The 15,925-nt window shown below is 45.0% G+C and overlaps 1 protein-coding gene across 2 annotated transcripts in view; it reads right to left on the bottom strand.

Annotated features, from left to right (window-relative positions):
* nrg3a (neuregulin 3a) overlaps window positions 1-15,925 on the bottom strand; it is a 141,562-nt gene that overhangs the window by 27,222 nt on the left and 98,415 nt on the right. For both annotated transcript variants that reach the window (XM_086092472.1, XM_086092473.1), the window contains exon 2: window positions 14,170-14,299. In XM_086092472.1, coding sequence (XP_085948598.1) covers window positions 14,170-14,299 — 130 coding nt within the window. The remainder of the gene's footprint in view (window positions 1-14,169; window positions 14,300-15,925) is intronic.

Genomic DNA, 15,925 nt, shown 5'->3' with positions numbered 1-15,925 from the left:
CAGGATGGCCTGAAAATTCAAGTTGCAATGAATTCATTCTTATCTCAAATCACCTTTCCTTTTTGAAATGAATGGAAAAATACCAAATTTAGTCTTATAATGCCTAATATTTCATAAGAAAACAATTCATTTAACTGTACTGTATGTATCATAATATTTGTTTTCCACAAAACTCCATGGTACCTAATGTAGTGGCCTTCCTAGTTCTTCTTCTTCTTCTGTGGTTTATATTTGTGATTAGCTCAACGGCACATTAGCGCCACCTACTGATATTGTCCTTCCGCTGCAAGGAAACCAACGAGTTTGAACAAAACTTGTAAGTCAAGGCACTTGTATCTGAAATCAGACGCTTTGCAGACCCACAATCTCGGACCCTCGGACCCCAGTTCGCCGCTGCCGAATATTTCCCAAAGCATTCCAAGTGTTTAACCAAACATTTGGCTTCAAGTTGAGCATCCACCTGCGAGTCCGCAAGTTTCTGCCAACAGCTTTCGGCTTCCTGGCTGCCGCCGTCGGACTGCTAATGTTAGCCGCTATCAAAGACGTCTTTGACAGTAAAGACACACGCACGCACACGCGCACGCGCACGCACACACAAAAGCGCACTTTTATCGGAGTCGTCGCATTTGCATGCTGTTGTCGTTAAGCGGTAATGGTTGCCGGGTTTGCTCACTGATGAGGGTTTAAACAACAGAGCGTACGCCGGAACGAGGGAAGCGGGGGGGGGGGGGGGGGCAAATAAAAAAAGTGTGATTTGCAGCTAATGCGGAGATTTGGTGTGAAGAAAAGAGAGAACGGCACTCGTCGACCACCTCGTCGCTGCCGCGATGATGAAAATAAAATAAGAAGCTGAAATCTCGGAGGCGAGGCAGCAAAAAGCTTGAACTTTCTCCATGGATCTGTTTTTTTTCATTTTCTGGATGGAGGCCCGGGTTCTATTTCCAAAATGAGACGTTTTGAGGCAAAAAAGGGCCATTTACAGTAAGTGAGCGACCGGCAGCCTCGCAAACGGCGGCCGACGACTTCAATGTCCTCAGAATAGAAAACAAGAGTCCAACAATCGGCGCACAAAAAGTCCACAGCGGTGACAAAAGCTGCACAAACACGCTTGACAGGAGGAGTTAGTGGCAAGACGCAAAAAAAAAAAAACGAAAGCCAAAAAGTGAGCGGAGTGATGAAGGGCGCGTTGAACGGGTGACATCGATCGGTGCACTGCAGCAGAAATGGAAGCCTGGCATCTCGCACTGATTCAATTAAACGTTTATAATCAGCCTCCGCGCGCGCACGCACACACGCACACACGCAGCAGTCTTTTGCATACAAAATACAGCGTGTCGACCCACAATCATCATCTCGGTCAACAACAATTCGGTTCTTGTCTTCACTTCTGGCAGTTTTGATCGTTTTTATCATATCAAGATGAAGATCGCTGACGTCGAACCAAAATCTCATAAGACAACATTTTTGTAAATGTCAAATTCTTCCCAAATCTATTCTTTGGTCAGTCCGCAGGCGCGGCGGGTGTTATTTTGACACGTTATGATCTTTTTACAAAAAAATGATTGTTAAAGTGTTGAAAACGTCTCGTTCCCTTTCATGATGCAAAGTTAACGCTTTCACTTTGTGATTTTTCAAGAAGCACAGCATTTTTTTGTTGCGCGATTATATTCACACTGTATCGAAGAATATGAAAGAATATGATCTCTTCTCTTACAAGGAAAAAAAAAGGTTCGACCTTTTCCTGCTCTCTCGGCCTGCTGCTAACATAAAATGCAAAGCATCGACAGGCGAATGGAAATTAGCATAGCGCACATGAGTTCTTAAACTTTTTGCAGTTTTTTTTCGATTTTTAGTATTCAAGGAGGCCGATAACCGATACTTGGAGCCGATATTTATTTTCAGTAAAAAGGGGGGGAAGAGATATTAGCGTCCATTTTTTTTTTTAATACAGATGTCAATCTTTACTTTGTTGTCTAATAAAAACGTAAACAAGTAAATACAATAGCTCTAGTTTTCTACAATAAAAATTTGTTGAAAAAATTTACAAATACCTGAAATCTTAAACATTCACATTTTTTCGTCAGACAAAAACAAAAGGTTCAGAGGGTTCCCAGAGTCAGCTGCATCTCTTTTTTTTATGCTTTTTAATCGTCTGTCAAAAAGAAAAAGAAAAAAAAGAAATATTGGCGCAGATAATCGGCCTGGCCGATATTTTACAGCTCAAAAAATAATATAAATAAAAATTGAGACAGGTTGTATTCCAAAAAGTTGATGAACCTTTTTGTAAAGCAGTTTGAACAGCAACACCGCCCTTAAATAAAAAGTGTAATTCAACAATGGTTGTCTTGAAATGCAGAAATCGTAGCCAAAGAAATGCTTACAAACCAACAGAAACGGATTTTCTAAGCGACGGATTTAGGCGGCGATTCATTCACGCACCACTAGAGGGAGCCCACTACCGCTATTCCAAAGCTTCCAACCTTTGCCGCTTAAACAAACACAGAGGGAGGAGCAACGTATGCAAGCAGCGCGTACAACGCATGGACGCGGTTCGGGAAGACACAAGGCGATGGCGTTGTTGTCTTCACTTCCAGTATTGCGTCTCTCAGCCTATTTCGTCTCATCACTAATTCATGAGTCATATTTATTGAAGGGCGAGCTTGGAGGAGGATGGATGGAGGGGAAACGGGATGGACGAGGATGTGGGTGCGCGCGCGCGGTTTACCACATCGATGTCCTATTTACACATTTGGCGTGCTATGGACTGAGCTGCGATTAAGTGAGCTATAAAAGCTTTTGCCGTACCGCCTTCAATCCGCCAATGGGGACCGCGTGGCGCTAATGTGCCGCTAATGCGCCGCTAATGCGCCGCGACGTCACCGCAAGCAGGACAGCGGCGCCCATAAATAAAGACGCGCAACTATGCCAACCGCTACATTCAACGCAGCCACTGACTTCGTAGCGAGTCACTTGGCTCGTCCATCACCGTTTCTGCAGTCAAGCGCTTGGTGGCCTGGTGAGTGACGTGGGTGTCAGCTCATGAGCGTGCGCAATTGTCCATGTGTCGTAGATGATTGCTTTCGGAACCGATTGCGTTTATCGTTGAACGGGATTACGATTTTGTTACAACTGCCGTTCTTCTCGAACCCGTCATCAATACGTTTTCTTCAGTGTCGGCAAATGTCGACCCGTTGTCGTGGTTTTGCGTTGACAGGTTTCTATAATGGAATTAGTCTTATGCTATATATTTTTTTCATGCTTCTTCATTTCTCGGCGTTGCTTGTGCAACACTACATTGGCTTCAGTTTTGTGACGTCATGACATGACTTTGTGCTATGACACAAAAGCGCTACGTAAGAACGAAGAAGAAGAAAATTGCACTACGCCCGACCGATTCATTAATCGGAACGATTTTTCAAAAAGATCTTCATCGGCTGGAGTTTTGCCGCCGATGTAATTCTGAAACTTCTCATGAAACTGTCAATGCCGTTGAGTGTTGAATGATGTCATTGCGCCGTTTGTCCACAAGGTGGAGCTCTGACTCGGACGTCTTAAAGCAGTGAACCCTAAACGAACCCAAATGAGAATTGTCCAATTCTTCTGCCTGTCACTCCGATTACTGTTGTTAAGTATTAAGGGCCCCAAAAATATGTTTTTATTTATTAATGATTTAAGTAATTCATCCGTTATCATACCAAAGAATGTATTTCGCACGCCATTTGTGGTACGTGCCATTTCTATCCGAGCGGTTTTCGATCCCCTGATGTGCTACGCTACATTGCGCAATGCTAAACAAGGCTATGTTACATCACCATCATGTTAAGGTACAAAACATTTGTTGTCATACACATTGCAAAATGTCACACCAAGCGGTGTCATGTTACGTGACGCGGCAACCGTCACCGGCATTGCGCGAGGCTACATCTGACTAGCTTGCGCGCGACGTGACTATTTTATGGTTCGGGTGCGCTTGCATTGCGCTCGGCGACATGAAAACGAGCGTCGGTTTGAGCTTGCGTGGCGCGGCTTTACATTTTGTCATCCCGCTATGCGACTCGTTATCGGGTTCGATATATAATGAGCCGTTTCCACAGGAAGGGAAATGAAGGGAATTTTTCTTTGATGCTCACCGAACATATTGAAACGCGTTTGAATACGAGCCGCTGATATGTCTTTTTTTTTTTTTCACGGTCTTCTTCAGAATTCAATTACCCTTCGAGTCGCATTGCAATCACTCCTCATCCCCGAGGCCCGACACTCTCCTCGCTCGGACACGGCCCGACTAATTACTCTCTGACCTTCACTCGCGTTGCTCTTCGTCGGTCGGCCCTTCTTCTCGGTCTTCTCTCCTTCCCGCGCACCCGCGCACCCCCCGCACCCCCGCCTTCAACGGCGGTAGTTCACTTATTTTGAATCCAGCGCAGTAAAATTGTTAAATTCTACGTCTCTATTAAAATAAATACCGTAAGTTGATTGAAATATAGCGTATGGATACGAATGAGAAAAGTCAATAACAAACGGTTTGGACAACAGGAAGATGGAAATCGCTGAATTAAACAAACTGCAAGCTAATGAGGCTAATGATGTAGCCAGCAAATGGCCGACCAATCGGAAGCCGTCACACGCTCGCTTCCACGTCACAGCCCGCTGTGCACGCGTTCACGGTCATGGTTCGGATGCTTTAAAATGTAAGGATGGCGACCCCCAGTGGACAAAATCAGTACCTGCACCTCACATGCATATTCTGTCAACTTCAAAAAAGTAAATAATATCATAAATACTTGGTCGCTATTTGCTGGATTTCTTCCCAACAGGGGGAAAAAAAAATATCAGAGCGCTTCTAATTTGTTTGCGTTACCACGGCAACCGCTTGTCAACGCGAGATGACGAAGAGCCGATGAAGCGCTCGTTGTGATCCGAGCGCGCGTCCTGCCGCTCGAGGAATTGTCGGCCTTGATTCAAGTGCAATCGAGCCGGCATTTACGTGCGCCGACAATCGATCCCGTTAAACGGCAAATTTCACAAAAGTGGAGCCAAGAAAGAGAAAAAAAGAAAGCAAGCAATTCAAGTCGTAGCGGCCTCTGTTCAATTGCCGGCAATTGCGCAGCGAGCAGATTGTGATTGACGGCGACTGGACAACGTGGCCTGTTGAGCGGACCGGACACTATTTGTGTTCCGTCCGTTAAATCTGAAGTCTGCTGGTTCCGGGTTCGGTAAATTGATTCCCCCCCCCCCCCCCCCCACCCGCAAGCCTGCTCCTAATATTTGGAGGTTGTCATGTTGCTAATGAAAGTAAGCACAACATCGACAGGCCTGAAAGTGCAGGAAAAAAATGTGCCGGGGGCAAAAAGCAAGAAAGAAAAAACAAGTACAAGAAATGAAATGTGAACACGAGCCGATTGGACGGCGCCACCAGCAACTCGTTTAAGCCGCCCGTCTGCTTGTCGCTCAAGCGCTCAGCTGGCGCTAACGACAGCGACGCCTTCACGTTTACAAAACAATGCAGCGCGCTAGTAACAAGACAATGTCATACTAGTGACATTTTTTTCCAGCACTAGTAGCCTGACATCAAAACCCTTGCATGGAAACCTACTTTTAAAATCCTAACCTGGGTTTGGGACCCTAACTTGAACCCATAATCTCGTCTTGAAGCCTCACTTGACCCTTCTTTGAACCCCTGACGTCAAACCCTAAAAACATCAGCCGTCGTTTGAAACCTTATTTTGAAATGTAGTCTTGAAACCCTTTGTTGAACCCTCAACCTCATCTTGAAACTAGAGTTGCAACGACTAATCAATTCATCAACAAGTAATTGATGATCATATGAATCGATAATTATCGACGAATCATTTCGATACCTTTTGAAATGGTCCAAATGCCGGCAATTTCATCTTCTTTGGTAAATATTGTCCGACTTCTGTCGTCCTCCGTGAAAGCCCACAAAGACGATGATATTTTTCTTCAAACAAAATCGAACTTTTGCTTTTGAAATAATTACATGATTAAAAACAAATAATCAACAAAAATAATCGACAGATTATCATTATTCCGACCAACATTGCGCTCGCAAGCCTGTTCCAAAAATAGCCGACCGGTGAAGGGACATTGCGATTTCCTAAGAGGGTCGTCGAAGGGATCATTAGCATGTCAACACAAAACAGAAGATTGTGCGAGAATTGCCGTTTTAAATCAAGTCATCAAAGAGTCCCAATTTAAACTTCAATGTAAACATTATGCATGACATCATCACGCGCAAACGAACATCGCCGGTGGAAGCAAGCAGGCCGCGTCCGTCGTCATCATCATCATCATCATCATCATCATCATCATCATCATCATATTTGTGTTTACTTGTTCTATAGCGTTTGCCAGTCTTTGAAGTGCGGCTGCAATTATCTCGCGCCGGACAAAACCGGAAGGGTTCTCCCGTCAACATGTACGCGAGAGAGCGCACGCAAAAAGAATATCATTAACACATTACACGCGTGTGCAATTCAATTAATGAGCTCTCGTCGCTTCCGACACGTGAGCTTTTTTTTCCCGTCCAGACACGCGTGTCCGTGAGGCGCGCGCACGCGCGTGTGTGCGTGACACAGTTAGGGTTGCAACGTTTTAGGAATTTTCAAACTTGGAAACTTCCCATGGGAATAAAAATGAAGGTTGCTTCTTCATAGGAAAAAAATAAATCTATTTGAAACCCTTACAGCATACTTTCAAACCCTAATCCAGACTTGAAACGCAACCTTGACACCCTCATGTGTCTGAAGCCCTAAAAATGCCTTCAAATCCGATTTTAAAACCATCATTCTGACTAAAACCCCCAATTTCAAACCCTAAACCAGACTTGATACTCTACTTAAAACTCAAATCCGTTTGAAACCTGAAACATGTTTTAAAACCCCACTTTGAAACCCTAAGAATGACTTAATGACCTCATTTAAAGGTGCTAGCTAGCTAGCTCGCTAGCTAACTCGCTAGCTATCTTGCTAGCTATCTCGCTAGCTAGCTCCCATGGTGCTCGTTTACCCGCTATCAACGGCTACAGCCGAACTGTGGCAGGCTTTTTGACTTTCTGGACTCGGATTTGCCACCTCTGCTGAAAACGCCGCTTTTGTAGGCCCGAATCCAGCGATGCAACCTTGAAACCTTATTCCGTTTGAAACCCTCAACATGTCTCCAGTATGAAACCCTAAGCCTGGCTTAGCGCATCGCAAACCCCCAAAAATTGGAATCGGATCGTGAGACGGTCAAAAGATTCCCACCCGCAGCATCCTTCACTCCTTTTCGTGGCTCCCGAATCACTATAAGGTGCGTTTTTCCATGTTGGCTCCCTCGCGCAGCAAAGCATTGTGGGAAGCGTCGCCGCGTTGTTATGACGAAGCGTCAACGTCCTCTCGTCTTCCCGCCCGAGCGTCCGCCGGGATCGGCACGCGAACGTCTCCATGCGCCTTCCTTTCATTCGCTCCCGCCTCCCGGAACGCGCCGGCGCATACGCCTCGCTTTATCACGGCCGGAGAGACGACGGGCCCCAAGAGCCCCCCCGGACTACCCACCCCCCCCCCCCCCCCGCGAGTCCTCCCCCACCCTCACTCTCGGCACAGATGGGGGAAAATCACGGCGGTCAAGTGGACGTGCGCAAAAAGAATAAAAACAGATGGAGAAAAATGGAGCAGCTTGATTGAAGATCAAGAAATGTTTACTTGCAAAATTGAAATCCAGATTTCCAAATCACATTTTCTTGATCCATGGATCTGAATTTTCTATCGCGGTATTTCGAAACTTTGGATCCTTTTGGATTGAGATGATCAAATCCAGGATGACAAACAGGGGACAGAAAGTGTCTCGTGTAGACCACAAGGATTTGTTAATTGGGTACAGCAGAGGCGGCCATTTTGCCACTTGCCAACTTTTTATCATCCACCCGTGGTGCGACTGCTCACACTTTCTTATCAACGCACTTCAATCTGCTCATTTCTGCTTCCACAGTGTGAAAAAAATCTGCTCAATTCATTTACTGTGAGTCGGCTGTGTTCACTCCCACAACGTCCCTTTCCGTCTGCACCCGTCGACAAAAATCCCAAAAGAGAGAAAGAAAAGACCACCCATGCACACAACATGGCCGCTACTTGTTGTCAAGTACGCCAGCAACCCTAATGAGGATCTGAAAATGCTGAATTTATTCATTTTTCCCTCCCCTGGCATGTTATCAAACATGCCTGTGATGTAGACACGCACGCACGCACACGCACGCACACACACGCACGCACGCACACACGCACGCACGCACGCACACGCACCCACACACACCACTTCAGTTCCCACGAGGCGTCCTGCTGTCAAGGTTCCCCGCATGCACACGCGACCTCGTCACATTACGTTCCCTCCCCATGACAACATCTGTTGGCATGGCAACACGCGTGTCACGCAGATGTTTTTATATGCGGGCATGCACAGACGGCACATACGTGTCAAAATACAAGATGATATTTCATAATTGACAGAATTCCCCAGCAGGAGCTCGTCTAAAGTGGGAGGCAGGGAATTTGTTTCAAAATGGCGGCTTCGGAGCAAAATGGCCGACTTCCTGTTGAACGGAAGATGAAGAAACAAAAGGGTTTTGTTGAAACTTCCCAGTCGGGCGAATCTTTTGAAAATGGATTTGATATAATTCATGTACGGTCCTTGTACGGGGTTCGCCATTGTCGATGAGACTCGAACCTGGCGGCGAAGTCGGCGTCCGACGTCGCAACTTGGATTTCTGAGTTGAAAGGGGCGGGGCGCTCCCGTGCTGGAAACGTCCGACTTCCCACCTTCCTCGAATGCAGCATAACGACCATACGTTTATTAATAGTGTCTTAAAAGTAGAAATGTTTTTATATCTTAAATTTGTAGAAATATATTTATGCAACATTTAATGTTATGAGGACCTCTTCAACATATTTATCCACTGCAGACACTCACCCTCCCTCTTTTTCAAATCAATTAACTCATTTGCTCCCAAAAACGTATACATGCGTTCAATTTTAAATATCATGCTCCCAAAGACATACTTATATGTTTTTTAATGTTTTTTTTTATATTGCTAGAGCGCATACAGAAAGCTTAGATGCAGCCTCTGAACTGAAGAGAATGCTTGAAGCAATTGTAGTTATTACAAACATGGCCAGCAGGTGGCAGCAGAGTATAAGAGATCAACCAGGGCCATGTTGCAAAAAACGAAAACAGATAGAAATATGCTCTTCTTTCATGTTTCTTTTGGTAGCTTCCATGTTTTTATAGCAATAGAACACAAGATTCTGTGGGCTTTGCAAAATCCGTCCAAATCGAGTAAAACAGCCAGGAGCGAAGGGGATTGCTTCAGTCAATATGGCTGCCAGTGAATGAGTTAATGACTTGCATCATTTTAAATGAAAAAAAAAAAAAAAAAAGAAGACCCCAGTAGTTTGACATGAACGAATATTCGGAATGTCATACGCAAACATTTATGAAATGCTTAACTTTAATGCACGTCGTTATGTTTATTGCTCAAACACAATCTGTGCTACGTTTAACGCAAACATCCGCTGTCAGCTGAAGGATCATCTGCGGTCAAAACTTATTGTGTGATTCATCTGCGTTAATGATTAATGCAATATTTTTTTGTGATTAATTAATGAGTTGCAAGTAGCGCCTTCCTTCCCAGGGGGCGCTACTGAGAAGAATATTCCTAAACACAGCACCAATTCCGCCAGTTCCATTCAATTTCAATTTCCACACAAAGGTACGAGCAACGCGACATCCCATCAGAGGTTAACGAGCCGACTCGGTCGGGTTAGCTCGACCCGCTCGGTCAGCGCTCGCCTGCGGCGGCCGGCACGAAAATTAAAGGCAAAGAAGAAGCAATGCCATTTCTTATGGTGAGGAGGAAGAGATGAACAGTCCGAGTAGGAAAGCGCGAGAAAAGAAAAAAAGCCACATTTGTTGGTTCTTTGGCTCAGCGGAGACAATTAGCGACGCGCTGAGGAGAAAAATGAGATTATTTAGCCAAATGCTAATGTTTAAACGGCACTAAATGTATTTGCTGGCTGGCATCGCACGACTTCACTTTGCTTTTTATTTAATGACTGTGTTTTGAGTCTTTATTTCTAACGTGTGGTACAAAAACCCAAGAAACAAACCAGTTACAATTTTTTACATTTGAATTTGTACTGCCAGGGATGAAATCCAGTCCAAAGCAGTCAAACGTCCGAATCAAGAAAAGCACATTTCCATGCAACATCGAGGCAGCGCTGGCGCTATTTTGCCGTGAATGACTCGGATTGGTCAATCACCGGAGCAAGTCACTCACTGGGCCAATTCCTTTTTTTTTTTTCTTTTTTATTATTATTATTATTATTATTATTATTTTTTTTTTTTTAAGAGCTCAGTATTGTTCATTCGGAAATGTCATCAACATTGCTCTTTTATTTTTATTTTTTTATTATTATTTTTTTTATTATTATTTTTTTTTGTGTGTGTGTGTGTGGGTGAGTATGTGTATGTGCGTGCGTGCGTGCGTGCGTGCGTGTGTGCGTGTATTTGTTAGCTCACCAGAAAACCTATTCGAAAAAATCTCATACCGTTCACCTAAACCGAACACCAGGAGACCCGAGGAAGGACCAAAGAAAACCAAGGAAGGTGAAATCCAGCACCGACCCGACACCCCCCACCAGAACTCCTCCCCAGCCCAAGAAACATCCAGACCCCAACAAATCCAAAAAACATAAAATCAGGGAGGCCTCAAGAGACCAAAGGGGAGACCGAGAAAAGGAAGGAAGGACGACCCCCGGGCCCCCCGAATTGGCCCGGAGAGCACCGGGCCAATTCCTGTGTCGCTTCACCATCTTCTGTGTCTTGTTTGATGTTCAAAAAAATAAAAACACCTTGATTATTTTTGATTTAATATTTTTGAGAGTGGAAGTGAACCTAAAAAAAAGCGGAGACGACGCAGTTGCGTTCACGACGAGCCAATCCCGTTCAAACGTCAATTGGAACTCAGTCGTCACAATGCTGACTCATGTTGCCTCACCGCCGCCCCCCGCAGGACGTGAAGGACGCACGTCCGTCACGGGCCGTCCCGGCGGCCGGCGGGAAATGGCTGCTGAAAAGCTCATTTGGCCCCCGTCAAGTGCAAATGATTAATTGCGTGCCAAATAAAGCCGCAAACGCGCATTTATCCCCATTAAAGCTTTGCATCGATCTCACGGCCGCAACCTGATTTGTCTCAATTTGTCTCCGCCTCTGCGCGATTATGTATCGATCCGCGTTAGCGGCCGCGTAGCGAGCTCGCCGCGCTCTTTTTTTGCGGGTTTGTTTTTCCTCGCGCTTGCTTTTTTGTGCGACGCGTCAAACTTTGACTTCATTTCTGAAGCGTCGGCTGTTTGACGGCAAACGTTCGGCAGGCAACAAAATGCAGCAAAATCAACACAAACCCACAAAAACAATTTTGCTTGTATTGGAGCTTGATGTCGCAACGACAACTGGCGACCGGTCAGTTGATTGTCTGCATGTGCCCTGAGAATGACGGGCGACCGGTCCATACTGACCGGCGACCAATCTAACTTACCCACCACCCGTAAGAGGAAATGTGCTCAAAAAAATATGGTCGGGCGACTTAAATTCTGTTGACATTTTGTTATTTTATCATTTAGGGATTAATCCAAATTTTCAGTGTGGTTGCGGGATTAGGGTTAGATTATTATTTATATTATATTACATTTAATTTAATTTGACAATTATTGAATTAGAATTATGAAAGCATTTTCATCTCATCCGTGCTGATGTCAATTATTTGTGTAACACTTAGTTAAGTGATTATAACGCATTTTTATTTACATTATGAATAAATGAATCATTGAACCGGTTACTGCCTCTGCAAAATCCAATTTAGAATTGAATGTTTTTTTGGATCATGTCCTTGTTATTTAAGAAGAATTGATGCTCCATAATTACTCAATATTGGATTTGAGTGAATCGGATGGAATTGGAAAATATCGAAACCTCTTGCGAATGGAAATCGAATCGATTGAGGACATTTAAATTGATGCCCAGCCCTAAAAATGATGATAGAAGACAATCATTTGCGGGTCTTGCCAAAAAGAGTCCAAATGCTGTAAAATGTCTGCCACTGGAGTGATGTGATCATTGCAAGCTGGTGTTGAATGACTTGAAGATGCCTTGAGCATAAAAAAACAAGATTTAATACACGACAAAGTGGAGGAGGTAAATCAAACTCAAACCTCCCTGGTGGAGGTAACAAAGATGCCAGTTGATGACGGCGACAAATCACGGTCAATAAAAAATGTTTGTCTCTCGAGTGCCGCCTCGTCCTCAAAGATGATGTCGTCACCATGGCAACAGACGTAAGCACGGTTGGACGGAGAGCACACGTCCCCGACCGCCGCCGCCCCTCCCTCCCCCGTCGCACCCGACCCTCTCCCGTTCCTCCCCGGACTTCCAATAGCTCAAGACGGCGCATTGGTGGACTTTGCTTGACTCGCGTGTGGATTAAGGCGCGAAGAGACGAGGCGAGCGCCTTTGAAGGCGGTCGGTCGGGCGGGCGGGTTCGGCCGCTGCGCGTGCGCCGCATGGACAAAAGCAGACAACCCGCTTTGACCTCTACGCGCTCACACCTCCTCGCTCAAAGTCAAACCGGGAGCCATCTTTGTTTTTTTGTCCAAGGAGGGGGGGGGGGGGAGCCAATCAGGAATGGGGAAGGTGAGCGCAACGAGGAAAAGTTGACAAACGCGAGGGAAGAGCCAATCAAGGCCGACGTGTGCGACGCACGCACGCACGCACGCACGCACGCACGCACACGCCTCCAGATTGTCGGAGGAGATGGAAACCAAAAACGGGATTAAATGAAAAGCCCGCCGACGCCGCCGCAGGCGTTCGTCTCATGCACGCACCAACGGGTTCACTTCTCACATTTAAACCGACATGAGACTTTCATCTCGCGCTCGATACGCCGAAAAAGCTTTCTTTGCGTCTTACATGACGCGAAACCTTGAAAAAGTGGGAGGCGCCGCCGACAAACGACGTTCAGCTGATTTGTCTGATCGGTTTCATTTCAAATCGACTCAAATCGGTGGTGTTGAGAGACCAAAACACCAAACAAAAAAAAGGAGGCCGATTGTGTCTTTAGAGGCCAAACGGCGAAGAAGTCGCTCACTGTTGCGTCCCAAAAAGATTTCTTCTGTCAGTGAGGTCACGGCAAAGACAAAAGGAAGACGCGGCGCAGCAACGCTCGTTGCGGAGCGATCAAAATGTCATCACGGTGAACCCGTTAAAAAGGAATTTAACGGTTTCATGACTCCATAATTTGCCTTCTCGTTCGCGTCTAATCGGTAAAAGGCTCGTTTTTTTGTTATACTTCCTGCTTCCGTGAATTATGGGAAATGTAGTCCTACTGTTGCCAGCTGAGCTTTTCCGGCTGGGAGATAAACGACATGGTCAATTTTGTAGAGTAAATTGGACTCGGACCAAATAGAACTCCGATTGAGAGTAAGATTTACACTTGGAAGAGAGTAAAAAAACGAATTGGAGAAAGTTAAATAAAAGTCACTTAAGAGGGCAGGCAAAAAAAGGTTGGAACATGGTGAGTTCAACGACTTAGCGCTGTTGTCCTGTCAACCAAGATAGCATTTAGCATTAGCTAAAGTCACAAATACTTGCTGATACTTTTTTTTTTTTTTTTTTTTTAACAAAAAGTGACATCAGGTGGGACAGATTTTGTTTTCTTTCCGGCCACTTCCTTGTTTGTCCGTCAGCGAGCTTCTTTGATCAGCTAAACTGCGTAAATGTCACAAAGTCATCCAAGATGGTTGCTTTTAAAGGTTAAAGGTCAAAGTACCACTGATTAAGACGTCGCGGGTCGTTCCAAAAGCAGCTTCGCCGTCTTCATTGGTCGCGTATTGACCAGCTTTTTACGTAAAAAACGTTCGCAAAACACAAGATTTTGTCATCTTAGAACGATGATTTCATTTTCCTTCTTGACATCCTGACAGAGCCAAAAAGATCATGTCGGAATGATTTGGATAGACGCGACCTCCATTTTCAAGTACTTTCATCTCACGTCTCCGCTGACGACGGCTTTCTTTCACCCCCCCCCCCCCCCCCCCACCGCCCCCCCGCCTGCGAGCGCGGCCTTACTTGCAGTGCTTGTGAGGTCCGCTGAGGGTCTCGATGACGAAGCATTCGCCGCCGTTCAGGCAGTACGCCAAGTCCTTGTCGTGACACGGCTTGAAGTGCTCCGAGCGCAAAGGCGGCACCGTCGGAGGCGCTGAAAAGCAAACAAGGAAACAAAACAAAAAAGTCATGTTCAGCATCGTTTCGAGCGGAACGCAAAACAAAATGGCACCCAGTTGCCATTTTGGACGGCGTACAAACGGGTTTTTAGGACCGACAGTCACAAAAAACAACATTTTGCCACCAAAAAAATCATCTTTGCCAAAGTCAAGACTAACGAGAAAGAAAGGCAATTTTTTTTGAACTTACTGCCACAAAATGAATATAAAACCCCAACATGTTTCTTACAAAGTGTTTTTTTTTTTTTCACTTTTCGCTGAGTTGCGTTGCTGTGTTTGTTGTTATTTTGTGAAAATGTTGCAAAAGTGATTTTTGCAATTATGATAATAGGCCCGACCAATTTTTGCATTCTTGGCTAGATTTTGCCATCGTCATCACATCATTTGACTTTCCTTTTTTTTTTTTTTTTTTTCTTTTCTTTTTTTATATATATATTTTTTATATTTTTTTATTATTTTTCATCATTTGACTTTCCTGATGCAATTTCCACCAAATAGGTTCGAGAAATGTACTGCATTGGAAGAACACGCCTGAGTCACAAAAGGTCACAAGAAACACGATATTTGACTTTTCTACCTTTTCATGTAAAGGCAACATTTGTTTATATTAGGCTATGAAAATGTTCAGCTTTGCCTTCAAACACCATTTGCTAAAAAAACCACATTTTATTTTGCATGAATAAGCTTTATTTGGTTCTGGCCAATTTTCCATGTCAATGTAATATTTTGCTTATGCTCACAAAAAGACAATATTTGCTCAAATATGACATTTGGCCATTTTTTTGATGACATTTTTGTTTCTTGATCAAATGCAGCATTTTGCTAATAATATGATATTTGCTTACAAAAAGGTTGCTGCTCGTGTCCCAATACTTTTGTGAATAAGACGCATTGGTAAAAAAAAAAACACACACGGCACACGCCGACATAATCAAATACAAAGTGTTGATCAAAATGGTCAAATGATTGATTTTTGGGCGTATTCGAGTACACAAAGAGGACTGCATGCGTGTGTGCGTGCGTGTGTGCGTGTGCACGCGTGTGTGTGATGACACTAGCGTGTGTATTTCAATGTGGTGGTCTCCAAGGGGCAGCACACTCCGATAATCCACAGCAGCCTCTGCAATGCAGATGCTTGGCAGTGACACACACACACACACACACGCACACGCACGCGCACACGCACACGCACACGCACACGCACACGCACGCACGCTCATCTGGACCCATAAAGCGCTTGCGACGCACTCGCGTGGACGCCCTCAGGCTCGGCCCAATAAACGGCACCAAACGCGAGTGACTGGACGCCGCCGTGTGTCTCGAAAGAGGATAACGTCATCACGCTGCAGGTGCTGGAGTTACAGCCCCGCCCCCACCCCACCCCACCCCCCTCCCTTCTCCCACCTTACCACTGAAAATTAACAGTTCTCCAAAAAAGAAGGATGAAAAAATATCATAAATTGACATTTCCAATACACACACAAAAAAAAGGTCAAAATATGAAATCAGCCCCTGGAGCCAGTTTGACTTTTCAAGTAGACCCACAAAAAAGTCTCAAGAAGCCATGCCGAAAAAGACACAGGAAGTCGGCCATTTTGGTT

This window comes from Leptonotus elevatus, chromosome 13 (genome assembly GCF_054856555.1).
Source record: "Leptonotus elevatus isolate MCC_2025b chromosome 13, RoL_Lele_1.0, whole genome shotgun sequence".
In the NCBI taxonomy this organism is placed as follows: Eukaryota; Metazoa; Chordata; class Actinopteri; order Syngnathiformes; family Syngnathidae; genus Leptonotus; species Leptonotus elevatus.
The sequence above is the reverse complement of the archived record's forward strand: the minus strand, read 5'-3'. Positions and strand labels throughout refer to the sequence as shown.